Here is a 23323-nt window from a genome sequence, read left to right as displayed (position 1 = left end):
TCAATCAATTAATGGGTGGGGTATAACCAATTAATACAGGGTTACTGTATTTCAGAAAGTGAAAATCCAGACAGAAAAGGTGTTGAGCTTTTCTAGGCAAAGGTGTTTTTCTTTCTTTTTTGGGGTGTGTGTGTGAAGAAAAGCTATTGAGCTTTTCTGCCAAAAAAACTGTTGGGGGGGGGGGCTTTTTTGGGTTTCCACACATCCAAACATTAATAGGATTCCAGCCCAGACAAAGTTCCTGGAAATTCCGGACGTACGCCAACCCTAATTGTGCATCAGCTGCTCTGGGTGCCTTTTTTTTGGGGGGGGGGGTACAAACACTCCAAATACGTGAATGTGCTTTTTCTTGCTTGTGTTTTTCCCCTTTGGGCTCCTTTGGGAGGTAAGGGGCCGAGCAGCAACTCTGGAGAGATTGGTGAGGTGGAATAAAAAGGACACAGCCTTCCCGGAATTGAGATTTATTCCCCTCCGTTGCTAACCTTCCAGCCCCAGGTGTGCCGCAATGCAGCCTGCACAAAAGACGAGAACTCACCATCCAACCGCAGAGACCCATAAAAGACAGATTTATTGCTTGTTTAAGAAAAAGCACAGAGACGGGGCGGAGGAGGCGAGGAGAGGAAGGAGGGTGAAGGAGAAGGTTCCGGTTCTTCTTGAACAGAGGGGAACCAGGCCACAATCCATTCTCACAGGGGGAAAGGGGTTGGCACGTCTGAAGAGGAAGGGGCAGTAAGCCCATCACGGCCCGTCTGCCTCTTGCATAGCGAAGGAATATCTCTCTCTACAGTTATTAGTCTGTCCTGTTAGATTAGCTGAGCTCAGGGTCAGGGTTGGTGGGGAAAAGAGGCAAGCTTCCGGATTCCACAGGACTCTTGCACACACAGGAAGTTGCAGGCAACCAGCTGACAAGCCATCTTTGCCATTCTGTGCAACGCTGGCCTTACATGGGAAGGAAAATTTGCTGTGCTCGTCATCCCCGATCTCTGGGTGGCGGTCTTGCATAGTGGGAGAACTCAGTAGCCAGGGGGGTGGCAGGCAAAGTAGGGGTCCAGCCTCCCTGCCGGAGAGGGTCCGGTGCTTTTTCGGCCAGGTTTCCTGAGATCGCTGGCGGCTTCGTTTGCCCAAAGAGCTGCCTTGAAGAAGCATTTCCTGAGAAGGTCTCACAGTGATTCCCGGGGGTCTCCCGAGGGCGGATTTGGGCCTCCTGAGAAGAACTGCTGCCCCCCAGGAGGACGGGGGCCACTCAGCCCGGCCACGGCTGGCTCGAGGGCGCCACGAGGTCGCAGTCGAAATCCGAAAAGGCGGCTGAGTCCAGGGGGGTTTCACAGGGGCTCCGCAGGCCCAGCACAACATCCACCGGCCGCTTCCGAAGCATCTCTGCGTCGAAGGTCATCCCGCGGAAAAAGAGGTGTCCGCGGAAGTGGTGGAGGTAGCGCAAGCGCCGCTGGGGGTCCTGGCACAGGAGCTGGATGGAGAGAGCGGGCGGCGGTCAGAGGAGACGGCAGAAGCTGCCTGGCACAAACTGTTTGCCCACCAAATGCAGAACCGCCCTGGATCCTGTGCCCCTTCTCTATGTGTCCCCTCCCCAAAAGGTTGGGAGAGGGGCAAGGGCCTTCTCGGTGGTGGCTCCCTGTCTGTGGGCTGCTCCCTCCCAAGAGAGGCTCAACTGGTACCATCATCATCCTGAGGAAATGGGCAAAAACATTCCTCTTTACCCAAGCCTTTGGCCATTAGATAGTCTATGGCCTGTTAAAGGTGGTGGGGGACAGATATTATGATTAATATACGGCCTAGGACCCTCGTACCTACGGGACCGCCTCTCCTGGTATGTCCCACAGAGGACCTTACGGTCTTCAAACAAAAACATCTTGGAGGTCCCAGGCCACAGGGAGGTTAGGCTGGCCTCAACCAGAGCCAGGGCTTTTTCGGCCATGGCCTCGATCTGGTGGAACGCTCTGTCCCAAGAGACTAGGGCCCTGCGGGACTTGACATCTTTCCGCAGGGCCTGCAAGACAGAGCTGTTCCGCCAGGCCTTTGGCCAGGGCACAGCCTAACCCCCTCCTTTGGCGATCCTCGTAGAACTCTAGCCCAATGGTTGCCATTAATTTGATTTTGACTTGATTTTAGAATGAATTGATTTTAGAATGCTGTGTTACTTTTATTGTTGTTAGCTGCTCTGAGCCTGGCTTTGGCTGGGGAGGGCGGGATATAAATAAAAATTTATTAATAATAATAATGTTTACACTGGCCAGCAGCAACTCTCTGGGACAGGGAACCAGCCCTTCCTGGGAAGAACAGGACTGAGCCTCAAGGCCTTCTGCATCCAGAGCAGGGCTCTACCACCGAGCAGAAGAGAAGGGTGGCTGCTAGCCCTGGTGGCTGTGTTCTGCCCACTGCTGTCAGTCACTGGAAACCAGTCACTGGGAATCTGATGGGCTTCCCTTGGGGGTGTCTGGCTGGCCACTGTGAGAGCAGGTGGCTGGACTAGGTGGGGCCTACACTGCCCGATCTCCCAGCCAGGCTCTGCTTATGGAGCCTCCAGCTGCAGAGGCAGTCTATCTCACTTCCCATGTTCTTAGGGGCACATGGCCACTGTGAGAACAGGATGCTGGAACAGACACGGCCCCTTTTTTGTCTGATCCAGACCAAGGGCTCTGTTTATTCTTGTGCCCAGAGTGGCTGTGAATCTAAGTTTGGCCTCATTTAGGGGCAGTACTTCAATATGAGTAGGAAAACATTTTTAATAGAAAAAAGCACTGCTTATGCCCATAAAATCCCAGTCCTTATGATCTCAAATGAAGGGCTGGTTTTAAAAAGTGCCTTGCACCGATTCGGGTCCACCCAGCTCAGTATCATCTGCACCAATCGGCTGTGGGCCGATGGGAATTGTGGCCCAAAACAACTGGGTTGGCGAAGGCCGGCTCAGATACACGTTAAAGGTTTCTGAAGTGGGAATTGCAGAATCTAGCCCAACCCCCTGAAATGCAGGAATTAGACCGGAGTCAGTAAGTGACTGAACCCTTTGACCATGTGCAACACTTGCACCGTCAAGTTTATGGTCTGTGCAATATCACATTTTAGATTTGCCCAAAATTTTAATTATTAAGAAAAAACCGCAGCTCACCTCGCTGAGGAGAAGGCGGAGGCCCAGGCTGAGGGTGCCTGGGATGGCGTAGCTGCAGCGTTTGACGCTCTCCAGCATGCTGACGTGGTCTTTCTCGGGGGCCACCGGGAACTGAAAAGAACATGGGAGAGCTGGATTCCTCTCTGCCTCCTTGCACGTTCATGCAGGAACACAGAGTTGCCCTAGGATCCCTGCCCAGCAATTACTCTCTCATGTGAGTTGCCCTCCTTTTCTACCCACAAAGATAATTTCACTGCTAGAACACAGCTGATCCATGGAACTCACTGCTGCAGGAGGCTGTGAGGGCCACAGAGTCGACTGGAGGAGGAGGATGGGAGGAATTCCTGGAGGAGATGGCTTCTAGCAAAAACGCTTCTCAATCCCAGTTGCTGGAAACGGCAGGCGGGGAGAATGCTTTTCTGCTCGGATCCTGCTCGCAAGCTTCTCATTGGGGCATGTTTTGGCCCCTGTGAGAACAAGGATGCTGGGCTAGGTAGGATCCAGCAACGGGCTGCTCTGAGGGAACCTCCATGTCCAGAAGCAGTCTATTGAGATTCCTAGTCTCTTAGAGGCGTTTGGGCCCTGTAAGAACGGGACGCTGGCCTGATTCCACCTCAGGCTCGCCTTATACGATAATCTTTATTATTCTTGTCCCATACAGAACAACGAAATTGAAAAATCTACATAAAACATTCAAAACCCAACAAGCCTGCCATCCCAGCCTCTGGAAATGCTGTGACCTCTGCTGTGCTCTCTTCATCAGGTCTTTGCTTCTTAATGGAACCTCCATCTCCAGAGGTAGTCTACCTTCACAGGAGACAGAGAACTGGGGAACATGCAATGGGGTCTTTCTTGCCAAGCTGCTTCACAGCCTTACCTTGCCAGTGGCTAAGCCATACAGCAGCACCCCCATGGACCACCAATCTGCCGCATGGGCGTACGGCCCGCCACTCAAGACTTCTGGGGCTGCAAAGAAAGAAGAGGTGAGCAGATATTGAGCCTTGCAAGGACGGCCCCCGTCCCAGTTAGCCACTGTCCCCTTTGCCTCCTTAACCGCCCGTACCCATGTACTGGAGGGTCCCACAAATGGTGTAGGCCCTTTCGCCCCAGGGCAGGTGACGGGAGAGGCCAAAGTCAGTCAGCTTCAGGTGGCCTGCAGTGGGAGAGAGAGAAAATAAATAAATTAGGCCATTAGAGCCTGGAGAGAGACGCACACAAATTGGAAATGATTTTTATTTGATTTTATAAGCCTAGAGTTAGAACAATAAAAAGGTAAAGGACGCCTGACAGTTAAGTCCAATCGCGAACGGCTCTGGGGTTGCATCGTTCATCTCGATTTACTGGCTGAGGGAGCTGACGTTTGTCCGCAGTTTTTCCGGGTCATGTGGCCAGCGTGACTAAGCCGCTTCTGGCAAAACCAGAGCAGCGCACGGAAACGCCGTTTACCTTCCCGCCACAGTTGTACCTATTTATCTACTTGCACTGGCATGCTTTCGAACTGCTAGGTTGGCAGGAGCTGGGACCGAGCAACGGGAGCTCACCCCATCACGGGGATTCGAACCACCGACCTTCCGATCAGCAAGCCCAAGAGGCTCAGGGGTTTAGACTGCAGCGCCACCAAGTAAATATTTGGAGATTTCTCTCAATCTCCAGACTTTCCACCATCTCCTCCATGGGTCTTACTGTGAACCATTTCAACTGCATATTGTTTCATAATCCATATTTTGCATGTGTCCATATTGTCCATAGTGACTGTTACATTCCAAGTGTTATTAAAACCCTGCTAATGCTTTCATCTGCTTACAGTGGTCTCCCAAATAAATTATCAATTTCCCCCATTCTTTCTTAAAGTTTTTGTCTTCTTGGTTCCTGAGCTTTCCGGTCAGTTTTGCCATTTTGGCGTAGTCCCATCAGCTTGGTTTGCCATTCCTCTCTGGTTGGGACATATTTATTTATATTTTTTGCAATTGCACCCCACCTTTTCTTCCACAGAGCTCATGGTGTCATGCACCAGGAATTCCCAGGGGGTGCAGAGATATCAAAAGTAGGGGGTCCGTGGCTTGACTTTTGAAAAACAGGAGCTCTGCAGCACTCCACTAATTAGGAACCTCTGGCATACACGGTTATTCCCCTACAGCAACCCTGTGAGGTAGGCCAGGCTAAGAGACACCCAGATTCAAACCCTGATCTCCCAAGTCTTAGTCCCACACTCTAACCACTGAGCCACTCAAGAGGCTCATGGGAGGGTCTGTGGATTTTGTGGGGTTTGAAGACAGGATATTATTGAGCACCCATCGCACTAGACATGCATGTTGACTTTTAATTGCATTTTCACTACTTCTTTTATTTCTCACATTGTCCTTTATGGCATTAACTGTTTTAAATTATACAGGGTGCACTAAATTAGAACAACAAAAAAGAGAAGCAATCAAAATGAAATTTACAGACCAAACAACATCTAGTACCGTGCATTACAATGGTTGCAATAGGCAGGGAAGTCGTTTGAGTGGTTACATCGCAGGCATTCATTTGTGTCTGGCACAGGATTTGGGGTGGCTATTATTATTATTATTTATTATTATCATCCGCCTTTGCTTCCTGCCCCTCCCCCCCCCACTGGAACTCAGGGCATCTTCCACAAATAAAAAACGTGAAAGATAACCACTAAAAAGCATTTAAATTCTGGTAGAATTAAAGCAACATAAAAAGGCAAATTTATTAAGGTAAGAATAATATGTTGTTTCTCCGCAGGACATTCAGGAACTCCCTCCCCTGCCAGCCCGAGCGGGACGCACCTTGTTCATCCAGAAGGATATTTTCCATCTGTAAAGAGAAGAGAGCAGCCCAGTGAGGGTGTGAAGGTGCCCCCCCTCTGGCGGCACTCGAATTCGGACCAAGGGTTCACCAAGTGCAAGAGGAAGAGATCTCTGGGAAAGGTCCAGGCTGAAGTTATGCCAGGAGTTTGGGCTGGTGGGCCAAATCCCCTGAGAAGGGCCAATCCCAGGGTTGGGGGTTGGAGTGGGGGGTTGGAGGTCCTTGCCCATAGCGAAAAGGCCCTGCTAAAGGCATCTCTCAGCAGGGCTGGGAGAGAGACCCCTGGAGAACGACTGCTGCCAGTCAGTGGAGACAATACTGGGCTAGATCATGGAACCAGGATCTGACTGGGGATAAGGCAGCTTCCCATTTCCCTGCCCCACAATGAAAGTCCCACTTTTTTTTGGGGGGGAGGAGGTGTTTCTTGTACCTTGACATCGCGGTGGACGATGCCCAGATTGTGGAGGTAGCCTGGGAGAAGGAAGAGAAGGAAGCGTCATTCCAATTTTATTTTCCATCCGTGGTAAAAATTATTATTATTATTAAGGGCTGTGATTGCTCCAAAGTATGTGAAGAACTCTCTAGGGCTTGCCCCATTGGCGTGGGGCAAAGAGGTCAGTGGTGGCCTGGGTGAAGTTTCTCCTGTTCCACGCCCCACCCCAATCTCCCAGAGGAGAAAGATTTCCTTGGAATGGGGGACAGTGGAGATAATGGGGCTTCGAGCGCCCATGGTCTTATTTGTGCGTACAGTGGTACCTTGGTTCTCAAATGCCTTGGTTCCCAAACACCAAAAACCCAGAAGTAAGTGTTCCGGTTTTGGAACGTTTTTTGGAATTCGTCCGATGCAGCTGTTGGCTATTTTTTTCCAGGGCACCTGCACCAATCAGAAGCCGCACCTTGGTTTTTGAACATTTTGGAAGTCAAACGGACTTCTGAATGGATTAAGTTTGGTGCTTTTTTTTTTTTTGCTATTTATTTTGTGTTTTTATTTTTGAGGCTTTTTTGGTTCATTTGTTTTTGTGACTGTATGGAACCCTGTTCAGCTTCTGTTCATCATCCAAACAATGGCTATCATCAGGTATGATGCAGGTATGAAAAATGTTAAATTTTAATTTTTATTGTGTACAATATTGTATTATTTATTTTATAGTACTGTACAGTACATTGATTATTGGGACACGGGTGGTGCTGTGGGTTAAACCACAGAGCCTAGGATTTGCCGATCAGAAGGTCGGCGGTTTGAATCCCCACGACGGGGTGAGCTCCCGTCACTCGGTCCCTGCTCCTGCCAACCTAACAATTCGAAAGCACATCAAAGTGCAAACAGATAAATAGGTACCGCTCCGGCGGGAAGGTAAACGGCATTTCCGTGCGCTGCTCTGGTTCGCCAGAGGCGGCTTAGTCATGCTGGCCACATGACCCGGAAGCTGTACGCCGGCTCCCTCAGCCAATAAAGCGAGATGAGCACCGCAGCCCCAGAGTCGGCCACGACTGGACCTAATGGTCAGGGGTCCCTTTACCTTTTACATTGATTATTGCTTTCATTTTATGGATCAATGGTCTCGTTAGATAGTAAAATTCATGTTAACTTGCCGTTTTGGGAGTTGTTTTTAAAAGCCTGGAACGGATTAATCCATTTTGCATGACTTTCAATGGGAAAGCACGCCTTGGTTTTGGAACGCTTTGGTTTTGGAACGGACTTCCGGAATGGATAAAGTTTGAGAACCAAGGGACCACTGTATATGCAACCTGAGCAAGAGGCTCACAGCAGGAGCACCTCAGAAGATATTGCTTCTCCATCGGTCGCTGGTTTGGATCCAGCACAGAGCAAGCAGATCTCTTTATCTCCTGCTGCCAACTGAGCTTACACACTCCAAAAAAACATAGGCTCGGAGGAAGGGCCCACCCATTAGCCCGGGGGAACCCCCTCACTTAGTGGGGGCTCTTGCAATCTGGATCGTCCTTTCGGGCGCTGATGAGGACACTCAAGAGGCCAGCTCCGGCCATCGTCTTACAAAGAGACTTGTCCAGCCAGCAATGGAGTCATCTGCTAAGAGTTCAACCCTCACTCTGGACAGGACCCCCCAAATTAGAAGGGACTCAGGGCATCATCTAGACTGACCCCAGTCCCCGTCCCCAAACCCACAGCACTTCCTTACCAAGCACCAGGACCAACTCCGTAGCAAAGAGGCGGATTACGGCTTCGGCAAAACGCCCCACCGACTTCCAAAGGGTGTACAAATCCCCAGTACTGCAATATGTGCACACTGGTGGGCAGGGAGAGATAAGAGGGGGGGGTGTTACTTATAGAGTCTGAACAGAGCCTGCTGACCCCACTTTGCGCCTTTTGTACATGCAGTGCATGTCCTTTTCCTCCGACGCATATGCCCAGTATATCAAAAGCACATTTAAAGCACACACCCCCTTCCAAAATATCCTGGGGACTGTCGCTTACCCACTTACTGCGCTACAGTTCCAGGCACCCTTAACCAACCACAGTTCCCAGGATGGTTTGAGGAAAGCCATGTGCTTTAAATGTATAGTGCAGCAGGTGGCTTCCTCCAAAAGCAGCCCAGGAACTATCGTTTGTTCAGGGTGCAGGGAATCGTAGCACCGCGAGGGGTAAACTAAAATTCCCAGGATACTTTGGAGTGAGGGAAGAGGTGCTGGATGCTGTGCACACAGCCTTGAAAGCAGCCACCTGCTGCCCAGGGGTGAAGGCAGAAGGAAATTCAGGGTCCAGGTGGGGTTCAAGGAGGGACAGAGGAGAGGGGGACCCAAGGCCAGCAAGAGAGACAGAGAGAGCCAGTGGTGGAGCACATCACAGGGTTGTTGTGTATGGCATTATTTTACCGTATTTACTCAAATGTAATGTGCACTTTTTTGCCAAATTATGCTGTGAAAATTAGGGTGCACATTAACATTCCCCAGCAGATCGGTTTTTTTGCTTCGAGGTTTTGAAAACCAAGGTGGGCATTAATTTAATGGTGCATTAGATTCGCATAAATATGGTATTCCTCATACAAATATTGAGGCATGTGGTCATTCAGTGCCATCAGTATATGCAAATGTCTGGCTCATTTAAGGGTACCCAAAACCGTTTTTTCGCAATAACAACGGAATTTACAGGTGGAGAATACTTTTGTTTTTACAAAGATACCAGGTAGCTCAACTATTTTAGTAAAGTATTACTAAAATAGAAAGATCGCCTTTGCAAACAACACCATGTAAAAGTATTAACTCGGGCAAACAGTCCCTTTGTAGATCATATTATCTGAAATTGCAATGCCTTTAACTGCAAATAATATTATTTGCTAAGGGAATCTTTGCATGAGTTAATACTTTATTATCCCTGTATCTTTGCACTTTTGCTCTCCCAGGCTGTGACGCTTAACGGTCTGGGTTTTTTAGTCTGTCCCCCTTTTTTTTTTGCACTCTCTTTTTTGTGTTAACAAATGAATTTCTTTTATTTTTTTTAACGGTGTGTTGGCAAGAAGCGGGGAAGGAGAGAGAGGAGAAGCCGTTGATCCCTGCACAGGCCGTGAGAGCCAGCCGATTCCTATGGCAGCGGAGAAGCAGAATGAGCTCCGGGAAGAGTAAACAAGGAGTCACATGTGTGGGCAAAGGCTCAGTGGCACATGGCTGGACACGCACGAGGGTGGGGGGCACAGGGTGGGGAGAGAAGGACAGTGGGAGGGGGGGCAGATCTCTACTCTAGCCGAGCCCCGCAGGGCAGATGGTCACTCACTAATAAAGAGATGGCGGCGGCCTTGCCAGCTGTCTCCCAGGCAATGCACAAAAGGGTGCCTGACCTGCTTCTGGAGAACAAGAGAAAAGGGGAGCGGTGAGTGAAGGAGGGAGCCCAGCAGGGGAGGGCTTTTTGGGGGTGGGGGTGGCAGAGGGGCTTCTTGGATTTGGAAGACATATCAACCTCTTTGCGGAGGAAAGGGGTAGATGGTGCAGCCGGAGATCGCAAACGACCGAAATCTATTCAGGACAAATAAACATCATTCCATCGTCACGACAATATACACACACAAATTTGGTGGAAATAAGTGCCCTCTTGAAAGGTTCGGCCTTTCGTCTCGATTCAAAATGCCACCCAAAGGCCCATCTATCGTTCAGTAAAAATGAAATACAGTGGTGCCTCGGGTTACATACGCTTCAGGTTACAGACTCTGCTAAGCCAGAAATAGTACCTTGCTTCAGGATGAGAACAGAAATCGTGCGGCGGCAAGAGGCCCCATTAACTAAAGTGGTACCTCAGGTTAAGAACAATTTCGGGTTAAGAACCGACCTCCGGAAGGAATTAAGTACATAACCAGAGGTACCACTGTACACGCATATAGATAACGGACACACACAGAGAGATTTGGTCTTCAGAGTGTGGTCTTGGAATGTTCTCTCTGGATTTTGATTCAAAATGATGCTCAGTGGTGCATCTCTCCACCATCAGAATATATATATTATAGCATCCAACATTTCTCTGATGAAAACAGAGATATCCTATTGCATAATAATTATAACGATATTATTTCTACCCCAGCCGCTCTGGGTGGCTTCCAACATATAAGAAACATAATAGAGCATTAAACATTAAAAAGAACTTCCCTATACAGGGCTGCCCTCAGATGTTTTCTAAAGGTTGGGGGTCACGTAACTCCCTAGCCTCCAATATTTCTCTGATGAAAATAGGAAAAGTAGGACATTCTGGGATCAAATCAGAAACTGGGACATCTTCTGTAAATCCAGGGCTGTCCCTGGAAAATAGGGACACTTGGAAGGCCTGATATAGTCACACACACACAAATTTGGTGAAAATCAGAGCAGTCTGGAAAGGCTCAGTCTTCCAACTTGATTCAAAACGGTGTCCAATGGTACCCAAACATTAAACACCCAACGTTTAACACAGCTAAATTCGCAGCGAAGGCTGCTCAACTTAGACAAGGTCACGTGGACTCCCTTGCAATTTAAGATTCTGGGATTTTTAATGTATTATTTACTGTTTCATGTTTTTATTTATAATTCTTATGCATACACTGTGTTTGTATGTAACTGTTTAGTGGCCACCTGTGTTTGGCTGTGTCGTTAATAAAAATGAACTTGGTGCTCATTTGTTCTCTTTTTCCATATCAGGAGAAATGAATGTTTGGTGTACATGTAGCCTTATTGGAGTTCACCAATACAGTGTATTGGTTTGGGTTGAATATTGCTATAAGCCGACTAATGGTTTTACTGGTGATTTGTTTATTGCATTGTTTGGTTTATGCTGCATTTGTGATGTCCCGTTATGTTATTGTTTGCAAGCAGCATAGAAATACAATAAATTGAATAAATGAACAAAGGCCTTGAATCTCAAGTCCTGCAGGGCATCCCCAGGAGTTCAGGAACCCCCCCCCCAAAAAAAAACCACAAAAAACCCTGTCCCCATGAGACTAGATATTGCACCGACAGAGCTCAGGACACACCTGAATGCTGACCTCCTCCTTGCACTGCTTGAGGGTGTCTCGGCGGAGAACTTCCACTTTGGGAAGCACCTGAAAGGAAACGAGACTTTGAGGAAGAAAGAGAGGCAGAGGGCTGGGGGTCTTGGGGGTCAGGCAGGGCACTCACCTTGACCGCAAAGACCTTCTCTTGCCCGCAGTCTAAGACCTTCAAGACTGTCCCAAAGGACCCCTTGGCCACAAAGCCCAGGATCTGCAAGGATGAAGAGGGACAGGGGTTCAGTGGCAGAGCACCAACCGTGCATGCAGATCCCAGGTTCCAGCCCCAGTAGCTCCAGCTTCTCTGCCTGGAGCCCTGGAAGCCATTGCTGCCAGTCAGTGCAGACAATACTGATCTGACCTCGGAATAAGGCGCTTTCCTATGTTCCTAAATAAATTTATAATAATAATGATGATGATGATGATGATGATGATGTTAGCCGCTCTGAGCCTGGCTTCGGCTAGGGGAGGGCAGGATATAAAAAATTCTTCTTCTTCTTCTTCTTCTTCTTCTTCTTCTTCTTCTTCTTCTTCTTCTTCTTCTTCTTCTTCTTCTCATCTATACCCTACCCATCTGGCTGGGTTTCCCCAGCCTCTCTGGGCGGCTTCCAACGGAATATTAAAAACACGATGAAACATTAAACATTAAAAACTTCCCTAAACAGGGCTGCCTTCATACGTCTTCTAAAAGTCAAATAGTTGTTTATTTCCTTGACATCTGATGGGTGTTCCACAGGACAGGCGCCACCACCGAGAAGGCCCTCTGTCTGGTTCCCTGTAACTTGGCTTCTTGCAAGGAGGGAACCGCCAGAAAGCCTTCGGAGCTGGACCTCAGTGTCTGGACAGAACGATGAAGGTGGGGACGCTCCTCCAGGTATAAATGGGTCTTGGGGGAGCTAGATGGGTCAATCGTCTGCCTAAAGCAGCTTCCACCATTCCTATTTAAACCAGACGTCCATTCAGAACCATGAGGACTAGAAATTTGCTGTGTTTTTAAGGGAATGGCCACTGCTCAGAGGTAGAGCAAGTCCTTTTCAGGCAGAAGGACTCCGGCTCTTTTGACAACAGCGTCTCAGGGCGGTCTGGGACAAAGCCTCCGTCCATGAGACCCTGAAGAATGGCTGCCAGTCAGACTGACAGCGCTGGGCTGGGTGGGCCAATGGGTAGAGCCAGGCTATGGCAGCCTCCGATGCTCCAAGGGGGAACGCACCACCTCTGCTGTCCCCGGTGTGGGTGCCAGTGAGAGGCAGGGTGGTGAAGTGGTTAGAATGCTGGACCAGGGCCTGAGAGAGACCAGGGTTCGAATTTTCCGACTCGGCCATGAAGCTCACTGGTGTGAGCCAGTTGCTGCCTCTCAGCCTCGCCTACCTCGCAGGGTTGTGGTGGGGATTAAATGAGGAGTAGGGAGGGGACCACATACAGTGCCTTGAGCATCTTCGAGGGGAAAAGGTGGGATAAAAATGCAAAATAATAATTTCCTCCAAATCTGCTTCCTGAGACTCACTTTAGTTTCCCCCTCTTAGGAGGGCACTGACCTTCAGCTGGCGCTGCCCCATTGGAGGCTGGACTGGGAATTCGGGCAAGAAGAGGGAGATGCACTGGGGCAGGGTCCTCTCAGCCCCCTCCTTCGCCAGCTGGGGCAGCTTTTCCACCACAGACCCCGACTCTCGCTTCAGGGGGTTCCTGCCTGCAAAGGCTCTCTCCAGGCCCAGAAGTGTGCCGCCAAAGCTGGAGAGGAGGTTCTTCCAACCTCGTGCCCAGGAGGCATCGGACAGGAAACTGGACCCACGACCCTGCAGAGGAGGACAGGCATGGGGTGAGGCCCCAAGGAAAGCAGGAGCAGACAAAAGGGACAGGCTTCAGTAACAGCAATAGCGGGGAACTTATTGGAGCGGAATGTCAGAAGATTCATGGCAAGTAGAAGGAAGCCCTTCTCCACATAGTGCCTAGTTTTTGTTTTGTTTTAAGATAGTAAGAAATGTATTTTGGCTATACACATTGTTTTATTTTGAAGTTATAATGGTAATTTGGGAGAATTTGCATTTATTAGAAAATAAAGAAATTATTTACATGATTTGAGCACTTTTTGTGGAATGAAAACTTAATGATAACGCAGCAAGATGAACTGTTCAATCCACATATTTTCCAAGAATATCTCCATCTCTAAATATGAAATAGTCCTTGTTATCCAGTACAATTTTTGTTCTACCATACTCCGGGAGCAGAATCTTCTCACCAACTTTTACACTAACTGGAAGAGTGACTCCCTCCTTGCTTGTAGAGCCTGTTCCAACTGCCACAACAGTGGCTTGTAACACTTTTCCTTGTCATTTTTTTGGAATCATAATGCCTCCTTTAGATACTGCCTCAGCTGCACACCTTTCCACCAATACACAGTCGAAGAGGCGAAATTTTTTTTTAAATGCCTGTGCTGCCATGGCATCAGCTTGGATGGCCTTAAAAGAGGATTGGACAAATTCATGGAGGAGATGGCTATCAGTGAGAACAGGATGCTGGATTAGATGGGCCCTTTTTGGCCTGATCCAGCAGTCCCTTCTTATATTAAAAGTTGGGAATCCTGCACAGCAGGGGGTTGGACTAGATGGCCCTTGGGGTCCCTTCTACCTCCAGAGTTCTAGGATTCTATGACAAAAACAACAACCCAAACAGCACAGATAATTCTGAGGGTTTCTTGGAGCCCCTTTGAGGTTTCTGTGTGCCTGTCTTTTGCTTTTTGACCAAGCAATATGTAAAAAATAAATATAAAAAAGATCAGCATTAAAGTATGAACTTTATAGAAGGAATGCTTTTAAGGTACACATAGGACAGGGGTAGGACACCTGCTATGCTTGCAGAAGCCCCAGATTCAATCCTGGAAGGATGGGGAGAGACCCCCACCCCCTGGAACTGCAGAAGGTTGCTGCCAGTCAGTGTAGATAATAACGGGCAGGATGGAGCAAAGGTCCTTCTGTTCCCTCAGCAGGCACCAAACAACTCTTCCAAAAAAACAGAAGTGGTCGGGTGCAAAGGCAATAACCACAATTTCTTTGAAGGGAAGGTGGGATATAAATGTACTGAAGTGATTAATTAACAGCAAGCGGGGCAGAGGGGCCTCCCAGCAATGGGGGGAAGAGTGTCTGAGACTACCCTGCCCCATAATCCCCATTTGCTGCTTCTAAGACAAAGAAGATATTCACAGGCAGGGAGGACTCCACGGGAGAAGGCAGCTCATAAAATACCTTGGGTTCCATTTCCCTTGAATGTGGTAGCCAGTTTCAAAAACAAATCAAAACCTCTCAAGCAAACTGGAGTCCATTGCAGTTTGACTACGAATGGAGTCTCAAGGTCCCATTTCCACGGGGGGCTGCAGCTGTTTGTGCCATCAGCTGTTTCCAAAACAGTCTCCCAAGGTAGCCCCACAGAGAATGAACTGCAGCAGTCCAGCCTGGGCAAACTGTGGCCAAGCCTGCCTTCTTCCAGAAGTCTTGCAGCTGGAGCAAAAGCTGAAACTACACACAAAATCCCTCTAAAAGGAGATAGATCCAATTTAGGTCCCAAATTGGTAGAATTTAATTTAGATTTGGGGAGGGGAAGAACCGCAACGCCACCCTTAGAGCAGCAGCTCCCCAATTGAGTGGTAGTAAACACCTCTGGGGGGGCGGTGAGTTTATCTAGGGGGCGCTAAGAGGCAAGGGGGTGGCAGGCGGGCACTGGAGGTGCAAATAACTCTCAGACTTTCAAAAGCTGGTCTCACTGGATCAAGTCCATCCATCTAATACATTTGGATTTTGAATAAATCTGCAGGAGCAGCAGACTGTTGCTGTTTGGCTGAACAAAAGCATTGTTCAGAATAGTGGCTTGCACGATGCTTTTTATAGGGTAGGGGACACCGAGATGAATTTATTGTGTGTCTCTCCCCACCCCATTTGGGGACCACTGCAGTAGTGCTACAAAGCCAGAGGCTGGTGGGTTCCAAATATTTCTTTTGGGCGGGGGGATCCCTGTCTTGAGGAAGATGAAGGAATACAGAGCATCCTCTGGCTGCGCCTACGGCAGAATGAGGCGGTATAGTCCTGAGATAGCGGAGGGGCCTACATCACATTTCAGGCAGCAAATAATAGGTGGGAGGGAAGGAGAAATGGGGGGGGGGCTACAAGGGGTTGCCTCCCTCCGTCCCGAACCCTCTGCGCCCCACGAGGCGCCGATCCCCCACTGGCAGGCTCCTTTATTACTGGACAAGTTTGCTTTTCCCGAAGCTCCTGTCGCTGCCTCTCTCTGCCTGGCCTACCTTGCAGGGCTGTCGTGGGGATGGGGCGAGGAGGGAGAGCCGCGTCCTTGGAGAAAGAGGGCAGATCCGGACGCCAGCGAGGCATCAGGGCGCTCTGTCCACGCAGCTCCCCTCGCAGGGCTGTCGGGAGGAGGAAACTCAGGGGCATAGCTGTCAACCTTCCCTTTTTTTGCGGGAAATCCCCTTATTCCAGCTCCGTATCCCGCTGCTATCCCGGATTGTTAGATATCCCGTAGACTGTCCCCAGGACAGGTGAGGCTGCCGATCCCTTATTTTCAAATCTGAAAGTTGACAGCTATGCTCAGGGGAGAGGCCCAGGACAATGGAAGGAGGGGCGAGGCGAGGCGCTCTGCACATGCCCAGAGGCAGGAGACTTACCTTGAGCATCCCGGCGGGCGGCGCCTCCTCCTGCGCCGGGTCCTCCTCGGGGCTGGAGCTGCTGCTCCCCGCGCCTCCCATGGCTCCGCTGGCGCCTTCGGCCCCTCAGCCCGCCCGCCCCATGGCCAGCCCCATCGCCCGCTCCGCGCTAAGCCGCCTTACGTAAGCAGCGCCGCTAAGCCGGATCGCGCAGAGAGACTCTCTGGCCCCGCCCATGCAAATCTCAGGATCGCGGGCCCCGCCCACTGGCGCAAAGCCACGCCCCGTAGGCAAATACAAGGACCGCCCTCCTTAGGATGAAAAAAACGCAGCCCCGCCCCTCATGCAAAACAGGTCCGCCCCAACCGTCCTATCATTATTCAAGCCACGCCCCTCATGCAAAACAAAGCCGCTCCAGCTGCCTTATTATTATCAAAGCCACTCCCCTTATGCAAAACGCAAGACCCGCGCTTCTCAGGATGCAAATTGAAGCCCCGCCCCCGCCACCCAAGCTCCGCCCCTAGAGCAGAACAGATTCCCCTCCCCACTTTATTATTATGCAAGCCACGCATGATAACATTCACCCCTATGTGTCTTTCCGGTTGCCCACTCTCAATTCCCCGCCCAGTATATATTTTAATCCCTCCCCCCCTCCCAGTTCTCTTTCTTATGGAGGCCACGCCCTTTATGCAAAATAGCAACTTGCCGTGGCATCTGTGTGGCAGGAAGGGGCAGTGTGCCCACTGGCAGATGAGACCCTGTATTACCATGCATTTTTTTGAGACTTCCACCAGACACAGAGCCCTCCTTAATTTGTTTTTCCAGTGCCGCAAAAGAGGCCCTGGTATGAGCCTCTTCAACTTTCTTAAGAGGGTCCCAGGTGGGAATAGATATAGGTGGGGTGCAAGCCTGGAGTGGGCTGGAGTGGCTCAGGGTGCCCCTTTTCTGCAGACCACATACTCCTTGCGTCTGAAGAGGGGGGCTGATTGGCCATGGGGGACTGGTCAGTTTTGCTCCTGGGTTCAGTCCCCAGAAAGGGCTGGGCTTGTCCAGACAATACTGAGCTGGATAAATCAGCACTCAAACTTGGCCTTCAGCAACCTCTTCACTGCTGGTTTGATGGCACCAGGTGATAAATTGTTTTCTGGGGTGGGTGAGAGCCTGACACTCATCCACACCTTCCTGCAAGGAAACCACAGACGAGACACAGGTGTCTATTTGGACTCTTGTGGGTGCAAATCGTATCAGGGTGCTCAACTTCCCCAAAGGAAAAAAAGTACTCCTGAAATTTACCTACTATGTGCCCACTCAACTCTTTTCATTGGCAAAATTGGCTACAGGGTTCACATAATACCTATTCTGCGTTTGTAAGAACCTGGTCTTGTGGCATGGCAGCACCTTGACTTTGGAACTCCCTGCCTCTTGACATGAGGCAGGCACCTTCACTGTACTTTTTTTTTTGCACCTGCTAAGAACACTTTTATTTTCTTTAGTGCACCATTTTGAGGTTTTGTGTGTGTGTTTTTAACATTCCAGTGGTGTATAATCTTAATGAAATAATGTACCAGAGCAAGTCAGAACCGTAGAGTTGGAGGGAACCCACAGGGCCATCTAGTCCAACCCCCCGCAATGCAAAGGGTGCTTCCATGGCTGTGGGTGGATGATTCTTAAGATCAAGCTTTGCTCAGCAGAGAGGAACTTGCACGCATTTGGCTCTGGGTGCTGCCTGCCTGTCTGCCTCTGCTTTTAACATTCTGTGTTCCGATGATCCTTCGATGGATGCTTGTCTTCCCAAAAATGCTGCTGTGAGCAGGAGTGAAAGATTTTAAGAGGAGCTTTCCATATGAGTGCAACCCACTGGGCCTGAACCCAAAATAATTCCTCATCTTAGTTTCTGCCAGGCCTTTCTACTGAGTCCCCTGGAAGTCGCCCAAGGTCACCTGCTTTGTTGGCCTCATTCCACACCCTCCTCAAGTGTTTCTGCCTGCCTGGAATTTGTCCTTAAACTCTGGTAATGACTCCTGCCTGCCTGGGATGGAGGACAGATACTGTGTTTGTTTGTGTGCAAAGACTAGCCTGCTGTCTAAAGGTAAAACTTGCATTTGTTGCCTCACCGTCTCTGGCCTGTGACCCCGCCCACCACTAGGTTGCTGCCAGTCTGGCCCCAGAAAAGATTATGGCCCTTAGGTTCGATAATAGGTTCCCCAGGACTAAGTTCAACTCCGATTAAGTTCAGCTCAGGTCCGCTGGATTTAACAGGCCAAAGTGAGCCATTGCTGTGAATTTCAATAGGTCTCCTCTCTGTAAGAGTTAAAACTGCATCCCATTCAAGCTGTGAGAGGGGGCGGATAGAGGCCAGTTTTGAAAAGAGTCCCTGTGGCAAATGCCAGTGATATTTTAAGGGCCCCAGAGAGTAGCAGTGTAGAGCCCGCCTGGTCTGGGATAAATGGTTTTGGATAAAAGCCCAAATTCGAGCCCTGCCAGACGGAACAATTTGAGAGTAGAGTTGGAAGGGACCCTAAGGTTCATCTAGTCCAACCGCCTGCAATGCTCAGACACAGCAGGGCCCTGCAAAAGGAAGGTGGTGCAGTGCAGCTGAGGAAGGGCCCCAATTCCCCTGCTGGCTGCCCAGAGAGAGTAAAGACAGACACACACCCAGCTCCAAATGATAAACTCTCTTATTTAAACTCTGTTCCCCTCCCGTTTCCCAACAAACAATGCATAGAGCAGCAGGCGGACAGCAGGGCGCCCCCCCCCCCAGCAACCATGCCAAGGCCAGCGCAGACAGCCCTGGTCATCGTCCCATGGCACCAGGCCCCCAGCTCCCGCGGGGTGACACTCCGGCCACAAGGCATCCGGCGGGGCTGGGTCCCTGGCTGTGGCCGGACTCTCTGGGCGCCTGCACATCCCATGTGCCGCAGGAAATTTGGTCCCTGGTGGCAGAGACGTCCTCCCTGCCACCTCCTCTCTTCTCCCCGGCCAGCGGGGCAGCGGAGCAGAGGCCTCACTTGCGCCTGCTGAAAATGGACTTCTTCCCAGGGACCTTTTCTCCGACGCTCAGGCCAATGAGGAGCCGGGCCTTCTCGTCCTCCTCCTGCTGCTGAACGTGCCCCTCCAGCTTGCCCTCCTGCTTGCCCCGGGAATCGTTGCCGCCCGTGGCCGGCTTGAGCCGGAGCTTCTCCTTGATGACCTGCAAAAAAGGGCATGAGAGGGAAAGGGGGCGCTTGTCTGCTCTGCTCCTTAAAAGAGGGTGTGGGGTGAACTTTCGGGTCTGTTCCCCATGCTGCTGCCGGCTGGCCAAGTTTGATTCCTGATTATTGCATTGGGTTGGACTAAATGACCCTTGGGGTCCCTCCCCGCCCTACAATCCCGGGATCCTTTAGCTGCACTTCCTGCATTGCAGGAGGTCAGGCTACATGACTCTTGGGGTTCCTTCCAACTCTACAATCCGATGATTCTAGGCGGGTGGGATGGTGCGCCTGCCAATCGCCTGGCATAATGGTGTCAGGGGGTGTGGCAGGTGGGTTGTGCAGCCCACCTGCTGACGCTTTGAGACTGCTGATAAAATATAGCTGAAGGGCTCTTCGGATGCTTTTATGGAGCCTCCACCTCCAGAGACACTCTATCTGGATTCCTAGGTTCTATGGGGTGTTTGGCCACTGTGAGGACATGATGCTGGACTAGATCAGCCTGATCGAGCAACCAGGCTGTTCTTATGCTCTTATAAACCCTAAGAGAGCTACTGCTGGACAGTGTAGGCAATACTGGTGGCTAGAGGGACTCAGCAGATGGCCGAGTCCTCCGTTCCTAGAAGGCCACTGAAGGCTACTAGCTGCGACGGCTGTATGCCACCCTCAGAGGACCCTGTTGTAAGGCTCCTTCCTAAGCCCTGGCAATCTTTCGAGCAGAGGCCTGGCAGGCAGAGGGTGAACCAGAAACTCCCCCCTTGCAGTCTTTGGCCCATCCCATGCCCCTTCCCCACACACCCCGCCAGTACCCACTCTTACCTGGGCCACCAAGGCCTTGCGGCTGTCCCGCTTCACCGCCATGGCAAAGTCCAGCCACGTCCAGGTGTTGTTGTGGTATTCCAGGCAGGGCAGCACCAGGTTGAGTTCGCCCCAGTCCACACTGTTCTTCTCCCCCTGGGGAAGAGGGTGGAGAAGCAGCAGGTCAGGCCATGTCCCAGGGGGCAGGGGGATAGGGACACCCTTCTCCTCCTCCCCGCCATGCTCCCCGCATCCTAGCCCCAGGAAACGGGAGCGCCCACATATCTGAAGGTGCTGGATGGGGTTAAGGCAGCAGCAGACGCAAGCCGGATCCAAGAGGTTGTGTGGGCATCGCCCAGGATGCCACAGCATCCCATTTGGGGACAGAGAGAAGGGAGTTCTTCACACATGGCTAACTTATGGAACTCTCTGCCACATGATGTGATAGTGACCATGACGGTAAGGAAAAGCCATGCTGCATTCATGGTCCACCCCCAAACCCCAAACCCAGGACGACTGGCTGACCTTGTAGCTCACGCAGAGCGGCACTTGTGGGATCTTGATGTAGATGAACGAGTTATTCATCGCTGCCCTTTCCTTCATCTTGTCAATGTCGTCTACTGGGTACTAGAACCACAGAATCATGGAACTGAAGGGTTGGAATCACAGATAAAGACTCCCCGGGCAGGCGGCCACCCAATCTCTGCTTAAAAATCGCCAAGGAAAGAGAGTCCACCACCTTTATTTTTTAATTTGTTAAACTTGTATACTGCCCTTCATCTGTAGATCTCATAAAAATAAGAGAATAAAGCACAGAATACATAATAAAACCAAGAAAAAACCACACAAAACAATACCTTCCCCACAACACGTTTAAAAGGGTATTGGATGTAATCAGCCAAATCGGCCTGGCTGAAGAGGAACATTTTCGCCTGGCGCCTAAAGGTGTGTAATGAAGGTGCAAAGTGAGCCTCCCTGGGGAGAGCAGTCTACCTTCCAAAGGAGTCCATTCTGCTATAGGGAGGGAGGAAGGAGCCTGTGTTGGGAGAAAGCACCAAGGGGCCCCATCCCGCCAGCCAGGTGGGCGGCATATGCATATACGTAACATAACATAATGACCCTCCTCCACACCCAGCTCAACGATTATTATTCTTTTTAATAATAAAATTCACTGTGCATGGCTGTCAGGTTGCAACCAGCACACTGGGGCAACACCAACGCCCCCTGCCCCACGTGCTCCCACACCCCACAAGAGGGGCAAGTTACCTCTGGTGTTTTGCGGAAGGAGCGTCTGACCCCTGACGTCCGGTTGAGGCCCTGAGCCATGCCCTTCCCCGTCCCCAGGGAATCTTCGGAGACCATGAGCTGTCGGGGCTTCACCACTGGCATGCCTGCACAGGGCAGAAAGAGGTGCAGGGGTGGGGTTCTGCTCCCAGCAGCCCCCTGCTCCCCACAGCACACTCACACATAAAGCCCCATCCCTCCCCAGTGAAGGCGGAGTAGAGGGAGAACAGGGAATCGCTCAGGGGTGCGGCAGGCAGCCTCCTCTGTGGGGACAGGAGCTGGTCACAAATTTATCTCTGCCCAGTGCAGTGTTTCGGCAAGTGCCAGGTCATGGCAAAAGCGCACTGATGGGGTGAAACCAGATGGGTAACAGCAGCAAGAATATTATTGGCCCAAAAATGGAAGCAAGAAGAGTTACCGGCGATTGAAGAATGGAGGATGAAGTTAATGGACTATGCAGAATTAGATAAACTAACAGGAAGGATTCGAAACCAGCGAGACCAGAAATTCACAGAAGACTGGAGTAAATTTACAGACTATTTGCAAAGTATTTGTGAAGAACAGACGACGTTTGTAGGGTTGCAAGAAGTTTTGTGAGGAGTATTATTACTAGTATTGTAAAAATGGACAAGGGGGAGGATGATTTGTTAAGAGATGTAAAGGCAATATAAAGTTAAGAAATGCATAAGAAGTGGTTAAAATGGTGGATCATCAGAAGGGCTGATGGAAGTCTAAAAAGATTGTATAAGTGATAAGTTTTGTGGTACATTTTATAATTTATATGTTAAAATTAATAAAAAATATTATTTTTTAAAAAGCGCACTGACGGGAGGCCAGCGGAGGCCAGGAGGAGCTCACCTGTCGTCACCAGCTTGGACTTGTCCTCTTCGTCGCCCACCTCCTCCTCCTCCACGTTGCGTCCCGGGAAGAAGAAGCCCATCATGCGGTGGAAAAACTGGTGCGTCAGCTGGATGGTGAGGGGCACCACGTTCACCTGGCCAGGGCGGAAGGGGCGGTCAGGATCCCTGACATGTGGAGCCTTGCCACCCTCTCCCTCCCACCCCATTCTCCCTCACATGATTCCATAGACTGCCTGGACGCAGAGGAATGGTGGGGGGAACCAGCAGGGGAAGAAGGCCAGGAGATCTGGGGTGGGACAACGATGAGTGGTCAGAGGGGGCAGAACAGGGGGCAGACTGGGAGGAGGAGGTGTGAGAAGCTGAAGAGGTGACAGGGTTTGGTGAGCAGGAAGAGGCTGGAGCAGAGAGCAGTGCAGAATCAGAGGCTGGAGAGGAAGGGGGCCAGGAGACAGGAGGCAGGCAGGGGAGGAAGCCCTCTTGCTGCAACCAGCTCCCTTCCCCTCTGGTCTCCCAGAACCAGAAGAGGGATGAAAAGGGAGAAGCAAAGAGAGACAAGACAGCAGAGCCTTAGGCTGCTGGGAAAGGAACTGGGAAAGGAGACGTAAAGATCGGTGGAAGGCAGGGACCTTCAGTCCTTGGGGCAAGACCTATAGGGAAGTGATATTTGGAGATTTTAAAGCAGAGGTTGAATGACCATCTGTCCTGGATACTTTAGCTGAAATTCCTGCATGGCAGGGGGTTGGACTGGATGACCCTCAGGGTCCCTTCCAACTCTGCAATTCTATGATCACTAGACCTGCACTGGTTTCTTTGACTAAAGAGTTAACTTCAATGACACTGCTGAAGTTAACCGACTCCACCTCCTGCCACATGCATCCCATCACCTCTCTCTCTCCCATGCGCGCACACTGCCATCTCACCTCGAAATGCTCTTTGATAGAGATGCCACCCACTGGCGGCCGGACTTTGCTGAAAATCCGCAGGGCCAGCTGGCGGCCAGACTGGCAGGTGCTCTGAGGGCGGAGGACCACCTGCAGGCAGGAGCACAGGGCAAGGTGGCCATGGTCACAAATGTTACACCCCACCCACTCAAAGGTAGAGGCTCCATCATAGGGCTTGGCAGGCTC

At 50.6% G+C, this 23323-nt stretch overlaps 2 protein-coding genes and 1 pseudogene across 4 annotated transcripts in view; all 3 read right to left on the bottom strand.

Moving 5' to 3' along the window:
- Positions 1-549: 549 nt before the first annotated feature.
- On the bottom strand, positions 550-16211 carry RSKR (ribosomal protein S6 kinase related). Its single transcript, XM_079955324.1, has 12 exons — positions 16088-16211; positions 12957-13214; positions 11552-11635; positions 11407-11475; positions 9687-9756; positions 8098-8205; positions 6369-6409; positions 5920-5947; positions 4188-4277; positions 4002-4090; positions 3125-3235; positions 550-1465 (listed from the first exon to the last, which is right to left on the bottom strand). The coding sequence occupies exons 1-12, from the start codon at positions 16166-16168 to the stop codon at positions 1244-1246; spliced, it is 1251 nt and encodes a 416-aa protein (XP_079811450.1). The 5' UTR covers positions 16169-16211; the 3' UTR covers positions 550-1243.
- Positions 13476-13859, bottom strand: LOC307204052 (10 kDa heat shock protein, mitochondrial pseudogene; annotated as a pseudogene). Its single transcript has one exon. The product of its transcript is annotated as a 10 kDa heat shock protein, mitochondrial pseudogene (transcript).
- Positions 16212-18726: 2515 nt separating the features above from the next.
- Positions 18727-23323, bottom strand: part of BLTP2 (bridge-like lipid transfer protein family member 2) — a 43287-nt gene continuing 38690 nt past the window's right edge. For both annotated transcript variants that reach the window (XM_079955957.1, XM_079955958.1), the window contains 6 exons: positions 23117-23227; positions 22195-22330; positions 21319-21443; positions 20578-20679; positions 20074-20208; positions 18727-19256 (listed from right to left, as the gene is read on the bottom strand). In XM_079955957.1, coding sequence (XP_079812083.1) covers positions 19071-19256; positions 20074-20208; positions 20578-20679; positions 21319-21443; positions 22195-22330; positions 23117-23227 — 795 coding nt within the window. In that variant the 3' untranslated portion in view covers positions 18727-19070. The remainder of the gene's footprint in view (positions 19257-20073; positions 20209-20577; positions 20680-21318; positions 21444-22194; positions 22331-23116; positions 23228-23323) is intronic.

The sequence above is a fragment of the Podarcis cretensis genome (genome assembly GCF_951804945.1).
Source record: "Podarcis cretensis genome assembly, chromosome: 15".
Classification (NCBI taxonomy): domain Eukaryota; kingdom Metazoa; phylum Chordata; class Lepidosauria; order Squamata; family Lacertidae; genus Podarcis; species Podarcis cretensis.
Note: the sequence above shows the minus strand (reverse complement) of the source record. Positions and strands in the feature narration are given on the sequence as shown.